Source organism: Aquila chrysaetos, chromosome 16, assembly GCF_900496995.4.
Source record: "Aquila chrysaetos chrysaetos chromosome 16, bAquChr1.4, whole genome shotgun sequence".
Classification (NCBI taxonomy): Eukaryota; Metazoa; Chordata; class Aves; order Accipitriformes; family Accipitridae; genus Aquila; species Aquila chrysaetos.
In genome coordinates, this window is record NC_044019.1 from 5,673,478 (window position 1) to 5,698,571 (window position 25,094).

General features: G+C 53.3%; 2 protein-coding genes across 5 annotated transcripts in view; one reads left to right on the forward strand and one right to left on the reverse strand.

The window, feature by feature from the left end:
• Positions 1–25,094, forward strand: part of PTPRU (protein tyrosine phosphatase receptor type U) — a 78,007-nt gene that overhangs the window by 49,406 nt on the left and 3,507 nt on the right. For 2 of the 4 annotated variants that reach the window (XM_030038909.2, XM_030038911.2), the window contains 12 exons: positions 565–582; positions 1,459–1,495; positions 1,821–1,918; positions 2,014–2,130; positions 2,813–2,967; positions 4,489–4,624; positions 4,721–4,870; positions 5,023–5,196; positions 7,317–7,457; positions 18,033–18,158; positions 21,338–21,495; positions 22,589–22,724. In XM_030038909.2, the coding sequence (XP_029894769.1) occupies positions 565–582; positions 1,459–1,495; positions 1,821–1,918; positions 2,014–2,130; positions 2,813–2,967; positions 4,489–4,624; positions 4,721–4,870; positions 5,023–5,196; positions 7,317–7,457; positions 18,033–18,158; positions 21,338–21,495; positions 22,589–22,724 (1,446 nt within the window). The remainder of the gene's footprint in view (positions 1–564; positions 583–1,458; positions 1,496–1,820; positions 1,919–2,013; positions 2,131–2,812; positions 2,968–4,488; positions 4,625–4,720; positions 4,871–5,022; positions 5,197–7,316; positions 7,458–18,032; positions 18,159–21,337; positions 21,496–22,588; positions 22,725–25,094) is intronic. The other 2 variants (XM_030038910.2, XM_030038912.2) reach the window with 1 other exon arrangement.
• Positions 13,203–15,428, reverse strand: LOC115351753 (heat shock transcription factor, X-linked-like). Its single transcript, XM_041129199.1, is given in 4 exon segments — positions 13,203–13,932; positions 13,934–13,969; positions 14,619–14,852; positions 14,855–15,428. Coding segments are annotated over 4 exon segments (1,161 nt in total). The 5' UTR covers positions 15,140–15,428; the 3' UTR covers positions 13,203–13,326.

Consider the following 25,094-nt stretch of genomic DNA (forward strand, 5'->3'; position numbering starts at 1 on the left):
TCATTCCCTCTCTCCTCCCCTTTTCCATCCTTTCTTCTCCCCTTGCCTGCTCTCGTGGCCATGGATCTCCCTCCTCCCTGGGCAGAGGATGCAGAGGTTGAGGGGGCCGAGGGACCAGCTGGAGGCTCACACTGGGATACCCCCTGATACTGGCAGTGCATGTGGGTCTGGGCAGAGCTCAGCCCTGGTGTCCTTGGAGAGTGATGTCCCCCAGGAGTGATGTTCCCTGTCACCTCCACTGATGCCGAGAGCAGGGGAGGTGCAGGAAGGCTCTGTCAGGCACAGGGCTCGAGCATCTCCTGGAAGCAGCAGCAAATCCCACTCTTCCCTCCTGCCCAGAGGACATCGCCTGTCAACGGTGGCCTGATGCCACTGTGATGGGTTCCCTGTGCCTGAGCTGCATCCACATGCCTGTCCCCTGTCCCCATGTGTCTTTTCTCCCCTGTGGCTCTCCATGACCCTCTCTGGGGCTGGTGCTCTGACCTGTGTCTTGAGCTGTGCCTCACTAATGTCTCTGTCTCTGATCTTTTTCTCTCAAACCTGTGTCCCAACGGGATCATTAAGATTCGGATTAACCGAGAAGTAAGTAGACGGTTCCTCTCTCCTCCCTTCTCTCTCTCCTGTCTTGTCCCAGCCATCGTACTGGGCAGCGTGGCATTAAATAGCGTTTGGGAGAGGCAGGCTGGGAAAATGTGTGGATAAACTTGGATACGGTCCAGGGAAGGGGAAAGTGAGGTCTCTATGGCACGTCCTCCCCGGGGTGATGGGGACCAGGGCCCGTGTGCTTGGAGGAGGGGTTGAATTCAACCCACAAAAATCCCCCGTGAAAGGACCTATGGTGGATGGAGAAGCTGCCATCACCTCCACGCATGTGACGTGGTTGAAGTCTGCTGGACCCATGGTCAAGGGGTGGGACACTGGGTCCCTGGTCCCTTTGGCAGTGGCCTCGCTGGGACATGCTCTTTGGGCTGGCACGTCCCTGTTAAGAGTTGGGAATGGCCCTAGTAAGGTGCTGGGATGAAGGAAGGGAGCAGGACCGTCACCCACATCATGCGGCTGCTGTGGGATGGGATATCATTAAAGGCACTCTCGCAGCAGGGTTTCCATGCTCGGCAGCGATGCCGGTGGCAGCAGCAGGAGCTGGGGTCGAGCTGTTGGACCCCAGGATGCCTGTGGGGTCTTGCTGGGGATTTTGGTGCAGGACAGGCATAAGGGTTGGGGGTTACATGAGCTTTTCGTGGGATGTGGGACATGCACCCCCCCAGGACAGGGTGCACTGGGTGCAGGGTGGCTCCTGAACCTCCTCCTGCAGCAGTGGGTAGCACCACACCGGTGACCAGGACCTGGCCCAGCGGACCTGGGCAGTTGCCACCACTTGGGTGACTGGGAAATGTTTTACGGGGCTGTGCCCCAATGTGTCCCCCTCACTTGGGACTGACGTCTCTGCTTCCTTTGCAGGGCTACCACAGGTCCAACCACTTCATAGCCACACAAGGTGAGTCGCCTCCTTCCCCTGCCCTCTCGGCCAGTGGCTCAGCAGCTCCAGATTTAGTAGCCGGGTTTCATCCCTGGTGGGATTTATCCTTGCGTGGGCAAGAAGGGGAGGGAGTTGGGCCAATTTGGGGACAAACGAGGTGGTAGCAATGTGGATCAGCTCCCACCCCTCCTGCTGCCCCACGGCACCGCACGTCCCTGGGGGAAAAGGGTGCTTAAAATGCTGTGGGGGTGTTAGTGCCACGGAGGTAGGAAGGGAAACGCAGTGGCATCGCGGTGCTGCCGTGGCCCCGTCCATCCTCGGTGGCCTTTCTTCCATCCCGCAGGGCCCAAGCAGGAGATGGTGTACGACTTCTGGCGCATGGTGTGGCAGGAGCACTGTTCCAGCATCGTGATGATAACCAAACTGGTGGAGGTGGGCCGGGTAAGGACCCCATCCCGTCCCTCTCCCTCTGTGCTTCGGCTCTGCCAGAAGCCTCCTCCGCAGAGCCAAAACCCCATCCCATCCTCTCCTTCCAGGTGAAATGCTCCAAATACTGGCCGGATGACTCTGAGATGTATGGGGACATCAAGATCACCCTGGTGAAGTCGGAGACGTTGGCCGAGTATGCCGTCCGCACCTTCGCTCTCGAGAGGGTATGGTCCTGCTCCCGCGACCTGCCTGACCCTGCCCTCGCAAGGAGAGAACCGACCGCCTTGGGCATCTCTAACCATCACTAGATTGGCATTTATCAATAGCCTATTTATTTACCCCAACATAGGGCTTTCACCCCCAGTTGAGGTGCAACTTCTGAACCCTGGGGATGCCAGTAGCTTCTTCCCTTGCCTTTTTCCCAGCTCTGTGCCCTCCGCTGGGGTGAACGGCTCAGCCCTGCTTTGGTTTCGGCAGTGAGCGAGTATTTAATTTCCGTGCAAGCACCGTGTAATTGCGACAGAGGTGAAGGATGCTTTTTCTCCTCCGGGCTGAAGTGCAGGTTATGTGGCCATTACTCTCCAGCATGGTACCTGGGGATGGAGCCGGTGCGATTTACCCCTTAATCTACAGGAATGTGAAATTACTGTCTAGTTATAGGGCAGGTAGCAAAGATGCTCATGACCCATGGCTGCTGCCGCCACCTTCTCCTCCTCCTCGGCTGGTTTTTAACCCTCTTGCAGCTGTGGAGGAAGGAGCTGTGGGGCTGTCGAAGCGGCCAGCCGCTGTGTGGTCTATCTGGCTGGATGCTGAGCTGGCAAAAATCATGGATCCCAAGAAAATTAGGTATTTGGGTGGCTTTGCCCTCCCCATGCAGCCTCGCTCCATCTTGCCCTTCCTTTGCAGCGGGGCTACTCAGCCCGGCACGAGGTGAAGCAGTTCCATTTCACGTCGTGGCCTGAGCATGGCGTCCCCTACCACGCCACGGGGCTGCTGGCCTTCATCCGCAGGGTGAAGGCATCCACACCGCCCGATGCTGGCCCCATCGTCATCCACTGCAGGTACGTGTGTGGCTGTGGGGCAGAGCCAGCTGTGGGGCAGAGCCAGCTGTGGGGGGAGCATCCCCCTCCGGGATGGGGTTTGGGGGGTATGGATGGCCCCGGGAGGCAGCACGCTGTGTCTTAGGTGGGTGCTCAGCCACTGGCTCTGAATGATGCTAAAAGCTCTGAATGATGCTAAAATACTCAGCGTATAAATTGGGTTTGTAACGAGGAATGGCTGAGGCAGGGAAGGCACTGGGGCTGATGGCGTGGGGTTGAATGTCTCCCTACGATGGCATCCAGCTGTACAATGTCACCACTGGGCTGGTGGCAGCAGGGATGGGGGGGCTGCAGGTCGTCCAGGGGGACAGGAGGGAGCAACAGATTTTGGGGGCTGCCCCAGCACCCGTTATTGATGACACAGCTCTGTCTCTCTGGGCGAGGGTGGCATGGGGGGACAGGCAGCTCAACCGCTGCCGATGGCAATGTCACGATGTTGGGTCTGGCCTAAGGGAGAGGGTTCGGGCGGGGGGCAGCAGGACAACCCCATTCCCAGAGTACCCACAGCGCTGTCCGCACAGGGCTCAGCCACCGGGACACCGGAGCTGGGATGAGACCGGTGGCACATCTGAGCGGGAGTGGTGGCTTTCTGTCCCCTGAGCAGGCATCCCCACGGGATGGGTTAATGGCTCTTCCTCTGCTGGGCAAACAAGGAGGAGCTGATGAGTGGGAGGGATTTTTTTTTATTTGATTTCTTCCTGTCAATTGCCTCATCAGTATTCATTCACCAGCAACAGTGAGTGTGATTAGTACCCGTAGCCTGTAATCACTGATAATGACGACGAGTGATTCATCAGCCCCAGAAATTAGTATTTCACTGGAAAAGACTTTGTAGGGAAGGAGCAGGGGGGAGCAGTTCTGTTCCCGACATGTCACGGAGGGGTCGCAGCATCAGTAGATCTTTGGCTGTGAGTCCAACCATGCCAGGATTTGGGATATCACTGCTGCTGGGGTGTCTGGTTCCAGGCATCCTGCTGGGCTGAGCCTCGACCCAAGGGTCTCCCCTGGGGGAACTCGGACCCTCTCTGTGCCAGGGGTACCTCCCCGCACCTTCAGGGCTTGGTGCTGAGCATCCTCCTCTGCCCTTTTGGGATGGGATCCCAGAGGACTGTCGGCACTCAGATGGTTTACCTGCCCGTTTCGTTGCAAAAAGCATGTGCTTTGCTATCTTAAAGTCAAAATGAACCTTAGACATGGGTGCCCACCCTCCACCTGCAGCCTGACCATCACACAGCCCCCAGGCTGCTGCAGTGGTGTGTTTGGGTGGGTGGTTTAAGGCAAAACTGGGCTGTGGTTACGGAGGCGTGCAAAGTCCTGGCAGCCCTGCCTGGACCCCGGCTGCCCCCGCCTTCACGGGCAGGGACCGTACGTCAAGCCCTCACCCACACAGACCTTGGTCCGTGCCTGCCAGCGTCTCGGGCTGCGTGTGGATGCTGTGCAGACTGGGAATGTGTTTGCTGTGTTTTCCTCCTCCATCCCCAGTGCTGGCACGGGGAGAACTGGCTGCTACATCGTCCTGGACGTTATGTTGGACATGGCTGAGTGCGAGGGCGTTGTGGACATCTACAACTGCGTGAAGACCCTGTGCTCGCGGAGGATCAACATGATACAGACGGAGGTGAGCGGGCATTGGGGACAGCTGGGGACACGTGGGGCTGCTGTCACCGGCAGGTTGCAGAGGCTCAGCCCTTTCCCCTTTCCTCCCCCCCGAAAGGAGCAGTACATCTTCATCCATGACGCCATCCTGGAAGCCTGCCTGTGTGGGGAGACCAGCATCCCTGCCAGCGAGTTCAAGCCCACCTACAAGGAGATGGTGAGGATAGAGCCGCAGAGCAACTCCTCGCAGCTGCGGGAGGAGTTCCAGGTGAGTGGCCCCAAAACCTCTGCGTCCCCTCCCTGCAACACCCCCTTGCTCCTCACCCTCCTGGGGACCAGCAGGCTCTGATGAGCAGTAGCCAGGGGTTTTGGCCCCGGTGTAGGCAGGAAAGGAGCTAAAGGGAGCACGTGTACTTGCAGACCCTGAACTCGGTGACTCCCCACCTGGACGTGGAGGAGTGCAGCATCGCCCTCCTGCCCCGCAATCGGGAGAGGAACCGCAGCATGGATGTCCTGCCGCCCGACCGATGCCTTCCCTTCCTCATCTCCGTGGACGGAGACAGCAACAACTACATCAACGCGGCCTTAACTGATGTGAGCGTGCTGCGGGGAGGGAGGGGGCCGGTTCAGGTTGTCTCGGGCAGCTTTTAAAGGCAAAACCTCGCTCGGTTTGAATTTATGGCCTCATTTTGCACAAGGGCATGAACGCACGTGGCAGCTGTGTGTGGGGGAGGAAGGGCTGGGACCAGCGTAGTAGGGTCTTTCACCCCTTCTTTTGTGTAGCCGCATCTTGCTTGTCTTGAAAGAGCTTTTTGCCTGCTCGTGCAAGCTGCACACAAAGGATCTTCCTTTATTTCCTAGCAAAATGGAGCACAGGAGGGAGAGGAAGCTCTGGGAAGGGTTGGTTGGTAGCATTGAGCCCCTGCCGTGCATCCTCCTGCCCATCCTTCTGGTGGCATTCAGGGGGCTCTGAACTGCTCCCAGAGCTGCCGTGCATCCCCCCGGTGCAGTCAGAAAGGACACCCATAACGGCAAAGCTATTTCTTACCTGCTGATGATCGTAAAGCAGAGCAGAGAGGAATGCACAGGTTCCAAGCCCGCACCGAGTGATTGGGTCATTTATCACCAAAACCACTTTCTTCTACCTGAAACGAGCCAGGGTGCTTTGCACGGGCAGTGCTGAGCCCTGCTGCACCCCAGGCACCTTCCCCGAACCCTCCTGGTCACAGCTGAGCACTGGCAGCAGGCTGAGCCCTGCATTTTTCACCCCACGGGTGATTTATCACAGTGCATCTTTGTGCAGATCTCAGCTCCCTGATACCTGCTCTCACAGCAAAAAGCAGTTTGTAAAGTGGAGGTGCCTGCTGGTGACTGGAGAGCAGCACCCATTGGGCTGCAGGCTTTGGCTACCGTGGGATGGGAGCTTTGTTTTCAGCTTGTTTGGTGTTTGCATATCCATTTAATTTTTATACATCACTGAGCCTCCCTTAATCTCTGCTACAGGGTCAGAGAATAAAAATTTTTTTATAGACAGAAAAAGCCCTTTGGATGAAATTCTCGCTGAAGGGATAAAACCCATTTCCCTATTTGGGGAAAAAAAAAAGTCTCATTTTCTTTAAGTGCCAAAGTGGTTTGCTCAGTTCAGTCTGTCCATCTGTCAGATTAGATTGGTCTGTGCTGCCCATCACCGGTGCTGAGCTCTGTGCTGGTGCCGGCAGCAGGCTGGCAGAGCCGCGCTCTGCTCTGTGCCGGCTGCCGTCATTTACACCGGTGCCAAAGGATTGTGGGTGCCAAGGCAAGCCTGGTCAACACCTGATGAAATTTCCCTCACCTTGTTGGTGTCGTCGCCCTCCTCGAGGGCAGAAAGGTCTCATTGAGACCCGGGGATCTCACTGCCACCCCATGGTCAGGACAGGGGAAAGGTTCAATAAAAGCTTTGCCATGAGCTAAATGAGGAGGTTTTGCAGCAGCCAGAGGACTCCCCGTTAGTGGAGAGCTGTGCTAATTCATGGGCACAGAACATTTTCTGCTCTGTTCATGGATCTGAGGAGGCTTGAGCTAAAGTGTGTTGATTTACAAGTCTGATTAATGCAGTACCGAGCCCGGCCATGGGCTCCCCTTCCCTTGGCAAGCCGGCGTCAGGATGGCCAAGGGGACAAATCTCGTTTGAACAGTGAATGAGAAGTAGAACCAATTTTTTTCCCCCCTCCTTCTTGCAGTCTCTAGGGGCCTTTCATTTGGGTTTCCTTTCCTGCCCCTAAAGACCACTGAGCCCGATGCCTCTCTGCTGCTCTCAGTGCCCAGGGGTGTTGGGGCACCGCGGGGGTGATGCTGTGGGTGATGCTTTTGCTCAGGACTGGGGTACAGAGCTGAGGGCTGGGGCCATCTGGCAGGCACAGCTTCTGCTTGTTCTTGGCTCAAAGGTGACTGTTTTCCCCAGTTATTTTTGTGAAACATCCTTCCCTGCGAGAGCTGAGAGCAGAAAGCTGGTGCTTTCATCCCCACCAAGGGCAGGGATCACTGAGACCTATTTTTATAGCATGTCCCCAGCACCAGTGCATGGAGGGACCGAGGCTGTGCCAGGGACGCCAGCTCTGGATAAAATGGCTTTGGTGGCACTCATCTTCTGGTTGCACTGGTTTTTCGGGGTGTGACAGCAGTGGCTTCAGCGCTGCCACCATGTCCTTAATGACGCTCGTTTTCCCTCTCTGCAGAGCTACACCAAGAGCGCTGCCTTCATCGTCACCCTGCACCCGCTGCAGAACACCACCACCGACTTCTGGCGGTTGGTGTACGACTACGGCTGCACCTCCATCGTCATGCTCAACCAGCTCAACCAGTCCAACTCTGCCTGGGTGAGTGCTGCCGCCCTGGGGACCACGCCGGCCCCGCAGTTGGCCTTGTCCTGCTCTGTCCCCACCGCCTTGGCAGCACTACAGCCCCTGCCTTGCTCACTCAGCTCCTTCTCCTCTGCAAGGGGAGACAGGACTGGCTGCAGCACCCAGGATTTATCCCCCGTAAGCACAGGACTTGCCAGCTGGAGCCAAAAATGCGTTCAGCAGCAAACCAGCCTGGCTTTGTTGCGTTGGTGTTGTGTTGGTGTTGCTTTACCGTACCATAGTCTTTGTGGATGCCCCAGGGAGATACAAGGTTAATGACAAGTATAACCTTGTCGTCATAAATAACTGAGTTTTATCCTCCTTTTACAAAGGGGAAACTGAGGCACGGGGCATTTCCCGCTTTCATCTTCCAAGGGCACTGGTGGCTTGTGAATGCTGCTTTATAAATCAGCCTGCTGCAAAGCAGCTGTCCCATGTGTTTTACGGTGTGATGGGATGTGCAGATCTGCCAAACTGGAGGGAAGGTGTCCCCTGTCACCTGGGGGAGAGGGGACAGAAGCCGGGGAGCAGGCAGCCATGCTCAGACTCGCCTTGCCTTGCTCTCCCAGTGCACCACTCCCCGGGGAGATGCCTGGAGTGCTCTTGCCGCCACCAGAGCAGGTGTAAAAGTCCGCTACAGGTCTGTAATGTTAATTCAATGAGGAAACTTATTAGATTTTTACATAAAATTAGCATTATAGACTCTTAATGGATGTCTGGAGAAGACTTCATTAGCTGGCTTATTTCACAAGTTGAGATCAGATACTTGATGTAAATGACCCGAAACGGCAGTTGTATCATTCGTCGCAAGGATGCAGATGGATGCGGTACCGACTGGTGGGTAAATACGCTGGTATTTATTTATATATATAAATATGCTGGACACGCGCAGAACTATGGAGCGTGCCCATGTGTCCCTCTGTGCTGAGCTAATGCCACGTGCTCCAAAGGACCTTTGCATGGGGTGACATGAAGCAGACCCGGCGCATCGAGGGATGTCCTGGGATGGTCTCTTGCCTTGTGGAGGTTTGCCGGGAAAGGAGGCAGAGCTGGCCCCGAAGAGCTTCCCAGCTCATATGCTCACTCAGAGGAGTCGCTCCTAGATCAGGCTCATGTTTAATGAAGCAATCTGCCCATGGGCACGCAGAAATGAGCAGGTTTGTGTGACTGGGGTTGTTGGAGAGGCCCCTTCCAGCACCAGCAGCTGAGACTGTTTTGACTATCTAGAGCTTGATGACGGTGATGAAAGGGTTGAGTGTTTATGGGTAAGAATCGGGGGAAAGGCCAATAAGGCAGATATAGTGGGAGTCTGTTATAGACCACCCAACCAGGATGAAGAGACAGATGAAATATTCCATAAGCAGCTAGGAGAAGTCTTACGATTGTTAGCCCTTGTTCTCCTGGGGGACTTCAACTTACCAGATGTCTGCTGGAAATACAATACAGCAGAGAGGAACCAGTCAAGGAGGTTCCTGGAATGTGTGGAAGATAACCTCCTGACACCATTGGTGAGTGAGCCAACTAGTGAAGGGGCCCAGCTGGACCTGTTGTTTGCGAACAGAGAAGGACTTGTGGGTGATGTGATGGTTGGAGGCCATCTTGGGCATAGTGATAGAGTTTTTGATTCTTGGAGAATTAAGAAGGGGAGTCAGCGGAACTGCTACCTTGGACTTCTGGAGGGCAGACTTTGGCCTGTTTAGGAGACTGGTTGACAGAGTCCCAGGGCAAAGGAGTCCAGAAAGGCTGGACATTCTTCAAGTAGGAAATCTTCAAGATGCAGGAGCAGGCTTTCCTTACGTGCCAAAAGACGAGCTGGCAGGGAGGAAGACCGGCCTGGCTGAACAGAGAGCTTTGGCTGGAACTCAAGGAAAAAAAAAGAGATTATGACCTTTGGAAGAAGGAGCAGGCAACTCAGGAGGACTACAAAGATGTTGTGAGGTTATGCAGGGAGAAAATTAGAAGGGACAAAGCCCAGCTAGAACTTAATCTCACTACTGTGGTAAAAGACAATAAAAAGTGTTTCTGTAAATACATTAACAAAAAAAGGCGGGCTAAGATCTCCATCTTTCACTGGATGCAGGGGGAAACATAGTGACCAAGGATGAGGAAAAGGCTGAGGTACTTAATGCCTTCTTTGCCTCAGTCTTTAATAGTAAGACCAGTGGTTCTCAGGGTACCCAGCCCCCTGAGCTGGAAAACAGGGACAGGGAGCAGAATGAAGCCTCCATAGTCCAAGGGGAATTGGTTAGTGACCTGCTACACCACTTAGACACACACACAGGTCTCTGGGGCCGGATGGGATCCACCCAAGGGTACCGAGGGAGCTGGCGGAAGAGCTCACCAAGCCACGCTCCATCGTTTATCAGCAGTCCTGGCTAAGTGGGGAGGTCCCAGTTGACTGGAGTTTAGCAAATGTGACACCCACCTACAAGAAGGACTGGAAGGAGGATCTGGGGAACTACAGGCTTCTCAGCCTGACCTTGGTGCCAGGGAAGGTTATAGAGCAGATCATGTTGAGTGCCATCACATGGTGCATACAGGACAATCAGGTGATCAGGCCCAGTCAGCATGGGTTTACGAAAGGCAGGTCCTGCTTGACTAACCTGATCTCTTTCTATGACAAGGTGACCTGCTTAGTGGATGAGGGAGAGGCTGTGGATATTGTCTACCTAGACTTTAGTAAAGTCCTTGACACGGTTTCCCACGGCATTCTCCTGGAGAAACTGGCTGCTCATGGCTTGGACAGGTGTACTCTTCACTGGGTAAAAAACTGGCTGGATGGCCGAGCCCAAAGAGTTGGAGAATGGAGTTACATCCAGTTGGCGGCCGGTCAAAAGTGGTGTTCCCCAGGGCTCAGTATTGGGGCCAGTTCTGTTTAATATCTTTATCAGTGATCTGAACAAGGGGATTGAGAGCACCCTCAGTCAGTTTGCAGAGGACACCAAGTTGTGCAGGAGAGTTGATCTGCTTGAGGGTAGGAAGGCTCTACAGAGCTGGAGCGTGTCCAAAGAAGAGCAACGAAGCTGGTGAAGGGTCTGGAGAACAAGTCCTGTCAGGAGCAGCTGAGGGAACTGGGGTTGTTCAGCCTGGAGAAAAGGAGGCTGAGGGGAGACCTGATCGCTCTCTACAACTACCTGAAAGGAGGTTGTAGTGGGGTGGAGGTCGGTCTCTTCCCAAGTAACAAGCGATAGGAGGAGAGGAAATGGCCTCGAGTTGCGCCAGGGGAGGTTTAGGTTGGATATTAGGAAAAATTTCTTCACCACAAGGGTTGTCAAGCATTGGAACAGGCTGCCCAGGGAAGTGGTTGAGTCGCCATCCCTGGAGGTATTTAAAAGATGTGTGGACGTGGCACTTAGGGACATGGTTTAGTGGTGGACTTGGCAGTGTTAGGCTCACGGTTGGACTCGATGATCTTAAAGGTCTTTTCCAACCTAAATGATTCAATGATTCTGTGACAATCAGTGCAATAGCTGGACTGTGGCTGAGGGTCTTGCGGGGGAAGGGAAGGTCCATCTTACCATTGCTGTCTGCTATTTAAGAGGTTTTTTTGATGGCACACTCCTATCAGTAAACAATTTTTGAGCATACACCCCCCCCCCCAAATATGTGTACTTATTTATTTATAAATCATATGTATGTTTTCCTGAACTAATTAGGAACCCTGTAAGACATATACAAACAGTAGAAATTTAAAAAGTAGGCGATAAAGATGAACAATATTTGAAAATATTTTTTTTATTTTACTCTATTAATGGTACAACCCCCCCTTTTTCTCTTGCTAAAAAAGTACTATTAATAATAACAATATTTTATAGTGAGGGCACTGTGATTGCCTACGCCTCATTAGTTTTGAAAATCTTGGTTTAGCGCGTTGTGATAGAGCCATCCGAAGGGCTGGTTCTAAGTCCAGTTTATTCTGATACTTGGTTTTAATGACTCTCACTGCTGAAAAAAAATTCCTGACGCGGATGTGTAGATTCAAATGGAAGAAGTGCATCGTCGGCTGCACTTATTAAACCACAATACTTGTTTTTCAATCCACCCACTGCTTAGGCAAAGGGTTTTCTTGGCTGTTAAACGTCCATCTTCCCTGGTGTCAGCCAGTTGTGCTTGCAAACTGACTGGCAGGTGTTGCATTTGGGGGTTTTTAGCAAATGCTCTCTCCATAGCATGCGTTTCTTTCAAAAAGCAGTTACTTTCTCACTTGTTCAAATGGTCCCTTCACCTTGAAGGGGCAACTTAAGTGTGTTTATTGTTTGGACAATATCTGCTAGGTAGCATACTACTGACAGCAGCTGGTCATCAGCAAGTTTGCAATGCTTGTCTTTTTGTCAAATAAAACTCCTTTGAGTTCCACAAGTCTTTTAAGCCCTTTGCCATGAGAAAAGCAGCAAATCTCCATGTGGTAGGAGAGATTTTCATGGTTGCTCCCTGTCTCATTCCAATGTATTGTAAAGAAGTCATTTGCTGTTGAGAATATACCATCTCTGAATGACAATATATAAAATGAAAATGAATATTTCCTTCTGGCATCCTGATGGATTGTCTTGCACACTCCACTTTGGGGACCACTGGCTTCAAAAACCAAAGTGAGGAATGATCTGCGTGTCCTCTGCTGAAGACTATAGTACAAGCCCAGAAGTCTTCAACACCTGGTTCGGTACAAGTGACATCCCCCTCTCTGGATTAGCGTTTTTAACATTCCTGACTTCATTGGGTATGTTTCCGTCTGTGAACCTTGCTCGAGCTACTGTTCTCACTTTGATCTGCTTCTCAGTGACTTTGTGCAGACCTGGAAAGCTCTCAGATGCTATTGAAGATCTCCGATTTCTGTAACCCAAGCCAGTGATTCAGCAATACTGATTTTAAAGTCATCAGGACAGGTCATGAGATGAAATACGTTTGTCTGCTGCTTTTCCCGGTGCCAGTTGAATTGGCTGTTGTCCTCTTCGTCTGGCATACAGATGCTTAACTTGGGAGGTGGAATCACATACTCAGCTCTGTTACCTTGGGACCTAATTTAGGGATTCTTTCCATGATTGGACTGCGCTGTGCAGTGCGGCATGTTTACTGTGAACCTACGAACTTGTCGTCTAATGTCCCATGAGCACTGTGATTTTGATTTTTTTTTTTTTTTTTTTTTGCATAAATGGCTGTGCAGTGTGGAGCATCTTCCCCAGCCAGTGCTACAGGTCTGCTCTCACCAAAAACTGAAATTCCCTCTTCTGTGGAAAGGAAGGGGATCATGATGTAGCATCTTGTTTAAATGCTTTGGTTGAAGCCTCTTCTCTAAAGGAAGCCTTAGTAAATGCTGATGGGAGAGGTTCTTGCTCCAGTAAGTCCAAGCTGTGACTCCTGTAGGGCCAATTTATTGCTTTGCCAGCTGCAATGCTGTAGTTGTCCCCAGATGGGATGTAGGATGAGCAGGAGAAGCCCAAGCCTGCTCCCTGCAGCCCCGCTGCCCCTGGCCCCTGGTCTGAGCTGGGGGAGGAAGGGGCATGGACTCCCCAAGAGCTAGGAGGGATTGGTTTGGTTTGAGTGGCCCTGGGTGCTGGTGCAGCTCCTGGAGCAGCCCCAGGTTGGCCTTTTGCTGGCTTTTGCTGAGCGCAGGGCTAGTGCCTGGGGCCTTTGGGTTTTCCGGGCTGGAGCCAAACCCTTCATGTCCCTGAAGGCAACCCCCCCGCCCCGGGTGTAGAGACAGTGACTGTGAGACTGCAGAGGCAGGACAAGGCAACTGGAAAAGATTTATTATCGAGAACAACAAACAATTTACTGTTACTTATTCCTATACTAATGTATTTCTACCCCTGTGACGCTTACTTGCTACCTAAGGTCTCTGCTCTTTCTAGTCCAGCCCCCGCTGAGGTCCAACCCCGTCGCCGGCAGCTGCGGTGTTTGGTCTGCAGGTGCAGGTCGGGCAGTGGCGGTGGGTTGGAGCTTGGCCGTGCGGTGGCCCTGGCACGGGAACGGCAGATGGTGCTGCCAGTGTGGTCATCGCAAACCATGGAGCACAGAATGGAGGCAGGCCAGCCCCGGGGACCTGCATAGCAACTAATTGTGGCTGCCCAGATGGAAATGCGGGGAGTCCCGTGGCTGGCGTGAAGGGAGTGTTTGGGGCAGGAGGTGTGACACGGTGTGGTGAAGCCATGGATGGAGCAGGAGCCGCCTCCTGGATGCCAGTGGGGCTGTGGCTGCGGTGCCGCTTTGGTGGGGATGGACCGGCACTGCCCGTCTCGGCGGTTGTGTCAGCCCGTGGCTCGGTCGGTGTGGAGCTGGTGGTTGCAGATGTCTGGGTGTCGTTCTCCTCCTCTGCAGCTCCTACCGCTGGCTGAGCATCAGGTCGTCTTCTTCTCGGGTGGTCGTCCTTCAAGTTGGGGCCCAGTGGGGATGCAGCGGGGGCTCTCTTTCTTTCACCAGCACTTTGCGTGCACATCCAGAGGAGGTTAGGGGCAATCTCTCTTAAAAAAGGGGTTGTGGTAGAAGAGCAGCTACAAAACGCAAAGGAGAGGAGTTAGTTGCCATCATTGCAAGGAGGAGAAAGACAGAGATCTGATAACTAAGCATCTGCATGAGCAAAACCAAACATGGGTATTAAAAAGGGCCCTCTGGGGCATTTTGAACCTCAAGTTTCAGCTGAATAAAATGTTAGGATAGGGTTTTGTTAAGTAATAACCACCCTTGTGGTTTTGGCATTTGGGAGCAGAGAAATGTAGGGTTTTCGAAAGCCTAAAAGCTGATGGAGAAATGCAAATACGACTAGTTTTCAGGCACCACAGAGTGGAATGGACATGTGGGGAATAATGTGATGCTGCCGGGTATCTTGTCAGCATTCAGCAGGTGCCACAAGAAGATTTAAATTTTTGGTGCAGCCAGATACAGTGCAAGCACAAAGGATGGGCTGGTCTTTCCATTTCACAGATTTGAAGCAAGTAGAAATAATCAAAATCTATTTTGTCAGTATTTCTGCTCCTCTGAAATCCTGCGTCAAGAATTCCTGAAAGTGACCTGTGAGACAGAGTCAGGCCATTTGCTCCCATCCACATCTCCCACCTTGTAAAAGCTTATTTTTTCTGAATGTGAACCTCTCCCCCCGAGAATGTCCCAAGGGTTCTTTCATGTGCGGAGGAACTGACATACCTTGCCCAGAGCGGAACCTGCTGCTGCTACTGCTCGCATCTCCTCGATGGAGGCAGATATGAGAGAATCCCCTTCCATTTTGCAGAATCCATGGAGGTTAAGTTGGAGAATGAAGCCTCTCATGGACTTGGTTTCAAAGATCTTCAGGGGTCCCCTCCTCCCCAGCACTTCCCTTCTGAAGAGTTTTTCTGCAATCACGATGCAGTTTCCATCATCACCCCACCAGATAGACTGGACATATGATGGCTGCTGACGATCTTCCAGAGCTTCTTGAGGAAGGAACAGGCTGAAGACTGGTTGGTGTTGGCAGAGCTCTCCTCTGAGAAAAAAACCCATATGATGGCGGTCCAGGATTCATCAGGCAAAGCTTGAAAGGTGTTTTCTTCTCCAAGAGGTCCGGTGGCATCATCTCAGGATGTTCCCGTACCACCTCCTGGGTGGCTGGGAGAAGCTGAAGCCACCCACCAGTCTGGCTCCTCTGGGTCAGAAGCGCAGGATGTCTCTGGTGAAGGCGGCTCCATTTTAGTTTTTTTTTTTCACAGCTTGGCTGCAACTTCCAGCCGTGACCCTTTCCCTGACCAGCCAGGCTCCGTCCTGCCGGTCAGCAGGATGAAGGGCCCTGGCGCAAGCTGCCTGGGAAGTTCTACAGTGTCATCTGTCATCTACCTGTGTTGCGTCACGGTGACATCTCAGCGTGGCGCCTGTCTCGTCGCAACAGGAAGTGGAAGACAGAAGAAATTGCTAGAAAGCCCTGCTTTCTTTTCATGGAGAGAGCTGTTTTGAGCCAAGAGGTGAATCCAACTGTGTTTGCATTTGCTATGTCCTACTAGGGCAGTGCTGCATCCCGTTGCCTCTGGGAGATGGTGCCCAGGGAGGGATGGGGAAGGCTGCGGCGTTGGGCATCAAAGTGCCCCAGACCTGAAGTTTTTCCCTTGGGCACCTTCCCGCTGTGCAGAAATGCCTGTCCCCTCTTCTATGGAATAAAACCCGCCCTGTGATTTCAGTAGTGCTGCTTCTGTCGTGGCTGTCTGTGTACCCAGGTGATGCTCTCAGCTTTCAGCAGGCTCTCCGTGCTGCTCCGTAGAATAGAGTGAAATGCCACCTAAATATATTTTGGAATTGAAATGAACTGATGTTCTGTACCGCTGCCCCTTTCTGGATTTGGGTTCCTCTGCTTTTCTTTGTTATAGAACCTTTAGAAACCAAACCAGGAAACTCAATGATGTTCTCTCAACCTTTTGTCAAGCTATCAACCTGGTCCTCTGAGTTGGAGGACCACGACTGTGGGAACAGTCACTTTCCATTTGTGGACAGTGACATTGTAAGGGACCAGCTGCGTCAGCTGAATGTTCCTAAGTCCATGGGGCCTGATGAGCTTCATCTCAGAGTACTGAAGGAGCTAGTACAAGTACCCAGGAGCTCGTACAAGTACCGTACCAAGTGTGCTGGCTTTACTGGAGTTTGTCACGCAAACGTGACCATACAAAAACAGGAATGAGGACAATGGTTTTAAGTGTGGTCTGTGGCCCATAAGACAGTGATCAGCCATTCATGGACTGCTCAGGAGGTGCTCTGAGCAGAGCGACGAAGGGTGTTTTCAACTGAAAATGTGAGCAAGTGAGTTCTTGTGGTGGCTGTTGCCTGTCTGTGCCTCTGTGAGTCCGGAGCAGAGGGTGTCAGTGCAGACCCAGCACCCAAGGGTGGCTCTGGCATGGTCAGGCAGGCTCTCCAGTCCTGGTGTGAGGACAGGGCTGAGCACATCGCCACGTCGAGCCCTGGCTGGTGGCAGCGGCTGCTCCGATCCTTGCGGGCTTTGCTCCTGGTGGGACGGACCTCCTGGCTTCCCTCTGTGTGCAGAGAGGTGTTGAAGCCAGGAGAGTGGAAGGACTTTGCCTGCAAGCGTGGCTGCAGAGGAGGACCACTCTGTTGCCCAAGCAGTGGGCAGCTCCGGCTAGGGGAGGGTGACTGATGCTCCCACGTGCGTTTTTCACCTTTACTCACATTTACCCTCACGTTCGCTGAGATACCTGCCAGGGACAAAGTGTACCTTTGAAAACCCAGCTCTGCAGCAGTGCCGCCATCTTACTGTCCCTCCACTGCGACCACCCCAGCACCTCCCATCTGCAGCACAAACATCAGCTATCAGCTGAATCCAGCTGTAGTGGACAATGGCAGGGAAGGAGGCAGCAAAACTGATTTTATTTCTCTCTCTCAACTTGTTTTTTAACTCCCTGGTCCAGAAATGCCCTTCAGCCTTGCAGGAGCTGCCCACTCCTGTGCTATCCTCCCCCAGGTCCCCATCCCCTGCAGTGGCCACTGTCCCCTGGCACCATCCAACAGGGACTTTGCTATTTTTCTTCATTATTCAGCCCTGCCTCTCTCTCTGGACATCTATTCTTCAGGGATGTCTGTGTTACAATATTTAGCTGGATCTTAAATGTTTACCAGTTTAGGACCAACAGGTAATAAATCAACCTTTACGGCAGGCAGCTCTGAAAGGTGACTTAGAGGGTATATCCCTCACTTGAACTACGTCTTGCCAAAGGAAGTTTTAATATCCAAATTATAGCTCTGAGTCTAGAAGGCTTAGAGATCTTGGAGATTTATAGCCCCTATTAATAACCAATTATTTCTCAAACACATTTGCCATGCAGTTAGGCCCAAGCCGTTAGATGACCTGAAATACTAAATGCCCTTTTAAAGTGCGGTGACAAACATCATATATTTTGTGTCGATGCTGGTTTCCCAGCTGTTGCGGTGTGGAAACATTCCTATCTGTGACCCTTGGACTGAGCCATCCATCAGTGCTGTGCCGGACACGTGGAGGGGGGGCAGGAGTTGCTCCCCAGCCCTTTCCTGGGCTGCAGGCTGGGATTGCTTTGACTTGGTGGGTTGTCCTGGCCATGGGGCAAGGGGGCATGTCATCCCACGTTGCTCTTGCTACTGATGGCAGAGCAGCTTCTAAAGCCAACGGGGTTTGAGAGCAGACTTGGAGCAGCCAAGCCCTGCTCCATCATTGTGCAGGATCAGGCCTGTGCTTGCCAGGGCTGAGGCAGGGCCCATGCTGCATCCTCCTGGACCAGCAAAGTCCATCTCCAGGAGCATCAGCTGTTGCGTTCATGCAGTGGGGAGAGGGCTATGTGGATGCCAGGGGGTGGACCTGACCTTTCAGCTTTGATCCCTGAGCAAGCTGAGGGATCCTCCATCCAGCAATGCACCATGGTTCCTGCATGAGTAACGGCATCATGGGTCCAGCATCCCATCTTGGGGCCACCCCCTGTGCCAGCAGCCCCTTTCAGTGTCCAGCGCCAACCACTCCATTCCACTTGACGTTGCCTGTGATGCATGATGCCCTTTCCCCGTGTCCCAGTACATGTCCCCGGTCACGGTGAGCTGTACTACTTCTCTCCACAGCCCTGTTTGCAGTACTGGCCTGAGCCGGGGCTCCAGCAGTATGGCCCAATGGAGGTGGAGTACGTTTCCGGAGCAGCAGATGAGGACATCGTGTCCCGTCTCTTCCGAGTCCAGAACATCACACGGGTGAGGGTCTCTCCTCTGGTTGTTCCATGCTAGCGAAGGGTGGTCGGGGGGGGGCTTCACGGTGTCTGTGTGTGTGCGCAGGTGCTCCCCAGGCATCTCCCAGTACAGAGGTCAGAGTTGGGTGAGCTTGTGTGCAGGGAGTGGATTGCATTTGTTAGCGTCTGCATTGGGGAAGGGCTGGGGCAACACCAAGAGCTTTATACGAGTGAAGAGCTTTCTTGGAGAGCAGAAGGATGATGCATCTAGTGAGGCCACACAGTCCTAGAGCTTGTCTTTGCCCAGCTGGGTAATTCTCCATATAAACTAACTGAATAGTGCTGTAGATGCTGGTGTCTTCTTCAGCCTAATCCAGCTCCTCCAGAGGATGCAGCCCCAGCTCTCCTCCTGGCAGAGAGGAGCCTGTCAGATTGCCGTTGGCTCCATCCAACCTTTCTGGAGTTCACAGCTCCTTGCAAGCTCTTTAGGAAGACATTTCTCATCCTGCTTGGAGGTCCATCTCTGCCCTGCCACACATGTATCACAGGATGGAGACTCCGCAAGTGGGCACAGCAGCTCCCCTGGGACCAGCAGAGCCCTTTTCCCACAGGGTGAAAAGATCCGCACAGGTTTTCACCTGTTGTCCTTGTTGCATTGGCAGTTGGCTGGTTCAGCTTGCCTTTAAATGAAGAGAAACGCAGTGAAATTGGGAAGGGACAGGGACTGCGATGAACAGCCTGCATGCGTGCAGAACTGTACGCAGAAAAAAAAGCCGATTTAACTATAAAAGCCAGCCATGAAGAGGTGGCATCCCTGAGGTCTTTAAATCTCCTGAGGGTTGCCAAGAACCTGAGGCCAATGCCCCAGTGGAGGTCATCAGGCAAATGGGAATTAGGGAGCTTGGAAGGGAGCGTGCAGCTTGGCTGATGGCCCAGCTGGGAAGGGTGCTTCAGCGTGGAGCTGGGGTCAGAGGAGATAAATCCTGATTATCTGGACTCAACACAAAGAGGGTTTTGGTTCGTGCTCCCTATGGGAGCATCTGGCATTTCCTGGGTGTCAGCACAAAATCCTTCACCAAATGTGCTTTGCTGTCAGGTCGTAGAATATACCCCGTGCTAAATTAAAATGCAGTGTGATTGAAATCTCTGGATCTGAGAAGAGCTTTCCCCACGGAGCAGATCACTGGAGGAGTGCTGGTAAATGCATGGAGCCGCTTCTTGCCAAGCCTTGCTGGCCGGAGGAGAGCTGGGCATTGGGGGGTGTCACAAGTCCTCCAGAGCCAGACAGAGCATTCACCTGAGCTTCAGAATGGATCCCAAAGCTTTCCTTTCTGGGCTGTCAGAGCAGTTTCCTCCTGCTTTAACTCCACTTACTTGTTTCATCTTCACCCTCTGCCTTCCTGGCTTCCAGCTGGAAGCAAATACTTGAGCCTGGGGAGGTCAGCCCATCCAGCCACATCGCCAACCCACATCGGAGCTCCCAAAAAGGTTCAGAAAAGCCCCTGTGCATTTGGGGTGTGCTGGTTGGAGTGGGCACCACATGCCCCCAGCACCCACTCCCCCGGCTGGGGCTCCCTGCAGAGTCACAGGAATACCTGGTGCTGCTGGTTGGAGTTGGTCTGGTGCTCACCCTGCTCATCAGGCATCTGAAATGGGGTGGACAGAGCCCTCCAGAGCTGGGGATCCCCCATCTGTGTCTGATCACCCCTTTCTCCTCCAATGTGTGCTGCCAACACATGTGCCACTGAGGCCCGAGATGCGGCTGGAGTGTGTGACCCTTGGTTTCATCCCATCAGGTACTCCTCATGCCCCGAGTACTTCTGAGTAAGAGCCCCACATCTGCCTGGCTAAAGCCTGGCCTCGTTTAGCTTTGTGTATGTAATCCTCCTGGAGCCTGCTAACTAGATTAGGTTTCAAAACTAACCAGATTACTAGGGTATTAAGGCGTACTTCCACTGCTCCCTGCCTCCGTGGGTGGCAGCTTCTCATCAGGCTCCTGGTTTACAGTGAACACAACAAAAACACTTCCCCTGGGATCTTCTGCATGCAAGACAAGGACGTCATGGAGAAGCCTTGGGGAGGCTCAGGGGTCTCTGTTGTGGTTTAAGCCCAGCCAGCAACAAAGCACCATGAAGCTACACATGCTCACTCCTCCCCTCCGGTGGGATGAAGAGGATAAAATATAATGAAAAGCTCATGGGTTGAGACAAGACTGGGAGGGATCACTCACCGGTTATGGTCATGGGCAAAAAACCAGACTCAACCTGGGGAAAAAACAAAATCAATTTAATTTACTACCAATCAAATCAAACCAAGGATAATAAGTAAACCCAAACCTTAGAACACCTTCCCCCCACCCCTCTCTCCTTCCCAGCTCAACTCCACTCCCCACTTTCTCCACCTCCTCTCGCCGGGGGAATGGGGAATGGGGGCTGGGGTCCGTTCATCCCACCTTGTCTCTGCCGCTCCTTCCTCCTCAGGGGGAGGACTCCTCACTCGGCCCCTGCTCTGCCGTGGGGTCCCTCCCACGGGAGACAGTCCTTCACGAACTTCTCCAGCGCGGGCTCCTCTCTCCCCGGGCTGCAGGCGGGCATCTGCTCCCCCGCTGCCCTCCCTGGGCTGGGGGGGGACAGCCTGCCGCCTGGTCTCCCCAGGGGCTGCAGGGGCATCCCCTCCTCCCCCCCTTCCTCACTGACCTCGGGATCTGCACAGGGGTTCCTCTCACACTCCACTCCCACTACTCACCGCAGGTTCCCCTTCTTAAACCTGTTCTCCCAGAGGCGCGACCGCCGTCGCTGAGGGGCTCGGCCCGGGCCAGCGGCGGGTCCCACTTGGAGCCGGGGAAGCTTCCAGCAGCTTCTCACAGGAGACACCCTGCAGCCCCTCCCCCGCTACCAAAACCCCGCCACGCGAACCCAAAACAGTCTGGTAGCAGGTTTTGGAAGATACAGAGACAGCTCAAGATGCTGTGAGTTAGGATAAACCATGTCAACAGAGCTTCCCCCGGGGCGGGATGGTATGGTGGAACCATTGTGAGCTGTGGAGGAGTGAGCTGAACCATCCATCTTAAAGCACCAGGAAAGGGTTTTCCTGTCTTCCTCTACTATTAATGTGTGGCAAACCGCTCTTGCCCTCCATCAAACCTCCAGTGGAGGCAAATGAGGGCAGGCCATGGGTTCATGCTGATGAGGTTTGCTTTTCTAGTTACAGGAGGGGCACCTGATGGTCCGGCATTTCCAGTACCTGCGGTGGTCAGCATATCGAGACACCCCGGACTCCAAGAAGTCCTTCCTGCACCTCCTGGCCCAAGTGGAGAGGTGGCAGAAGGAAAGCGGCGATGGCAGGACTGTGGTGCACTGCCTGTGAGTGTCAGCTGGAGAGGAGGAGGCTCTGGTGTGGGGGGAGATGCCACCAGCTCATGTGTCCACAGTTCTGCCTGGAAATCCTCTAAAAAGCCCTCGCCGGGGTGACTTTGTCCCCAGGTAGTGCCCTCTCCCACAACATGAGTTTTGGGTGAGGTACCTTGTGGTCACCAGGTCAAACCTCCTCCATGAGGTGGATGCTCGGCAGGAGTGACACCCAATAGCAGCAACCCTGCCATTCACACTGGTCCCCTGCCTTGCAGCGGGGCTCGGCAGAGGTCCCAGTCCTGTCACCACGTCCCATGTGTGTTAACAGGCTCCAAAGGGATGTGGCAGGAGCTGTGCAACTCCCACTGCTTCTCATTGAGGTGGACATGCTCTCCATCCCCCTCCTCCCAGCTGGGTTTGGCTCGCGCAAACACCCAAGCGTGCTCTCCTCGGATGGGACCTGGCACGTTCACAGATTGGTAGAGACAGCAGGCGAGCCTTTAATCAAAAATTAATTACAGCCTTGTCCGTCTTCATTAGCCGAAGGATAATTTGAGAACATGCTTTATAAAACACTGGCATCATGTTCTCTCCTCCTCTCCCCAGTCCCCTTTGCTGCCAGGGATCAGATGCGGTGGTGTGGGATGGCTTCAGCCCAGGATGGGAGGAGATACCCAGCGAGCTGTGTGCTGGCTGAAACGTGGGATGGTTCCTCCAGCCAGCACTACCCAACAGGTCATCAGTCCAGGGTCACCCTGCAGATGGGAAGGGGTGGTAGAAGGACACAGTGGCTTCCCCAAGGTCACATGAGGAATCGGTCCATGACGGGGCCGGAAACAGAGCCCAGATGTCCAAGACCCAGCCCTGATGGTCCAAAAAGGTGTTTTTGTGCTCTGTTTTGGCTCTTGTGGGGACCAGAGGGCAGGATCACAGCTCTTCCCACCACGTGGGTCTGGTTCAGGTTGGGAAGATACTGGGGTATGAGCCCCTGCTCTGGGTCATCTCCTGGGATGCAGGGATGGATAGAGAAAGGGGGAATTAGAGGGAGCAGGAAGATGCTCTAATGCCATCTTCTCACCACTGACACATATGTTTCCCCCACCAGGAACGGAGGTGGCCGGAGCGGCACCTTCTGTGCCTCCACCATGATCCTGGAGATGATCAAATGTCACAACATGGCAGATGTTTTCTATGCTGCAAAGACCCTACGCAACTACAAGCCAAATATGGTAGAGACCTTGGTAAGCACCAGACACAGCTGGCATCCACCCTGGCTGCTGGTTCCCACGCATCCCTCCAGCAGGGAGGAGAGGCGCTGGGGGATGCTCACCTCCCCAAAAGCCTCCTTTCCCATCCCAAATCCTGATTAGCATTATGGGCATCCTCATGCAGAGCATGTCTCTGTGAGCATGCCAGTACTGTGGCGTGGGCTGGGGCGGACAGGGAGGCGAGGCAGCTCTTGAAAGCAGCTTTGGGCTTGCCTTCATCTCGCCGTGCTGACATGCCCTTGGCGTCAGCGCTGGGCTTGTCGGAAATCCTTCCCAGGAGTAATAAGGCAGGTTCACATTAATTCACGGGATGTAATTGTAGTTCTTCAGAGGGTTTGCGGTGCCGGGAGCAGCTCTGTGGTAGAGTCAGACTAATTCCTGTTGGAAACATAAAAGGGAACTGCGTTTTGAGTGAAATTAATTGGTGGAGAAGCTGCTGGGGGCAGCGATGAAGCCACATTTCATGATGGGAAGGCTGGAGGTGGCAGCGGGTCAGGGTGAAAAGCCTGTGCCCTATTTCAGACCCTTGATACAGGACAGGGGATAAAGCAGGTGTGTGCCTGTCCCCGTGATGGAGGAATCCAGGTGCCTAGTGATGTTTTAAAAGCAAGTCAGCCGGAAATGTTTACCCTGTTTAGATTATAAAATCCCTAAGTTGCAAAATGAAATGGTTTTGAAGAGGGGATGTGATTTGCATTAGGAATTAAAGTGGAGGAGAAGGTGAGGGAGGAGAGAGGGGAGCAGAGGGAGGGATGCAGATAATGGAAAGATGATGTGACAAGCATGAAGCCACCAGGCCCATTGGGCTAAATTGCAAAGGTATTAAAAAAAGGCAACATTTCACATCAGGACACAAGCGTCCTCCAGCCTCAAATGAACCTGAACTGTCTATTTTGGGAATCCCAATCTACTGGAGTCACTGGGAGGCCGGATCCTCACCCAGTGTAAAGAGCCGCAGCCCAGCGGAGAGCAGCCGGCACATAGCAGTTTCCCACTGCCTGTGCATCTTCCCCCTCTGTTTGCCTATGGGGTTTATTTTTATATGATGATAAATGGAAACAATCCCTTTTCTTAATCCAAAAAGCATTATGTCCTTTTAATCTAAGCTGTTGCAGCCTCCTCGCTTTGAAGCCCTTCTCCCCTGCTGCCCACTCCCACCTGGGGTCCCCAAGCAGCCGCCCACCTGCATGGGGAATAACAGGATTTTCATGCCGGTGCTCAAGCTGCAATCCCCATGCTGCTGCTGAGGATTTTGGGAGATGAGCTCTCCCCTTTCCCTGCCTGCTGTCGCACCCGCAATGCTCCCACCTGATGTCCCAGCACTTGCAGCAGCATCAGAAATCTGATTAAGTTGGGTTTTTTTTCCCCACTCTGGCTGGTTTTGCTGGTTGATGCTTGAAGGAGCAACACCTCATGGGGATGGGTGCCTCCAAGATCTGAGCTCCCCCATAGTGTTTTGTGCTGTGAGTTGTACGAGGACAGGAGATCACAAGAACAGGTCATGTAAAGGAGGACGAGGATGGACGAGACTGCCTTTGCAAGCTCAATTTTGGTGATTTTTGCTATAAAACAAGGAGCCAGCCACGCTGGGCTTTCCCTTTGTGCAGCTGGGGAGCCAGCTAGGGAGGGAGCAAAGGGTGGGAAGATGCTGACACCATCCATAACTGTCTTAGGAAAGGGAAAGGATGGGAGAGTGAGCCCGGTCCTGCCGTGGGCTCAGAGAGGAGTTTTCCCACTTGCACCCCTTGGCTCTAGCCCGGCTGTCGCAGGTGGGTCAGACTTTGACCTGACCTTGGAAAATGCTTACTTGCTTGGTGTTTCCCTTGGAAAATTTGGATTTTTGGAAGGGAAAGCTCCTGGGACATCCCTTTGCACCTCTCCCCCTATGCCAAGCAAATGTCCAGACCAAATCCCCACCAGGGATGGAAAATGGCATTTTTTATCTGCATCAGGAGAATTTGTGATGAGAAATGTCCTGGCAGCTGGAGCAGGGCATCTCTGGTAGTCCCACACCCGGACCGTGGATGCTTGCCTGGGCATGCTCCCCATTTGCAGCCTCTGCTGAACTAAAAAATGAAAACTCTCCTTGATTTCATGCCAAGGGTTTTATTTCGGACACCTCTGAACCCGGACCGGACACCTCTGAACCCGGACCCCATCATTCCCATGGCTCTGCCACCATCTGATTGACAAATGTCAATCACTGCGGTGTGTGAGGGGGGCGGACATGGGTGAGGCTGGCCAGTGGAGGCTGCCTGGTGCTGCCTGCTTTGTACCCTGGTGTAGTGAATAAACCATATTTTCATGGTAAGGGAACGTCACAGTCCTTGTTTGTCCTTTGGG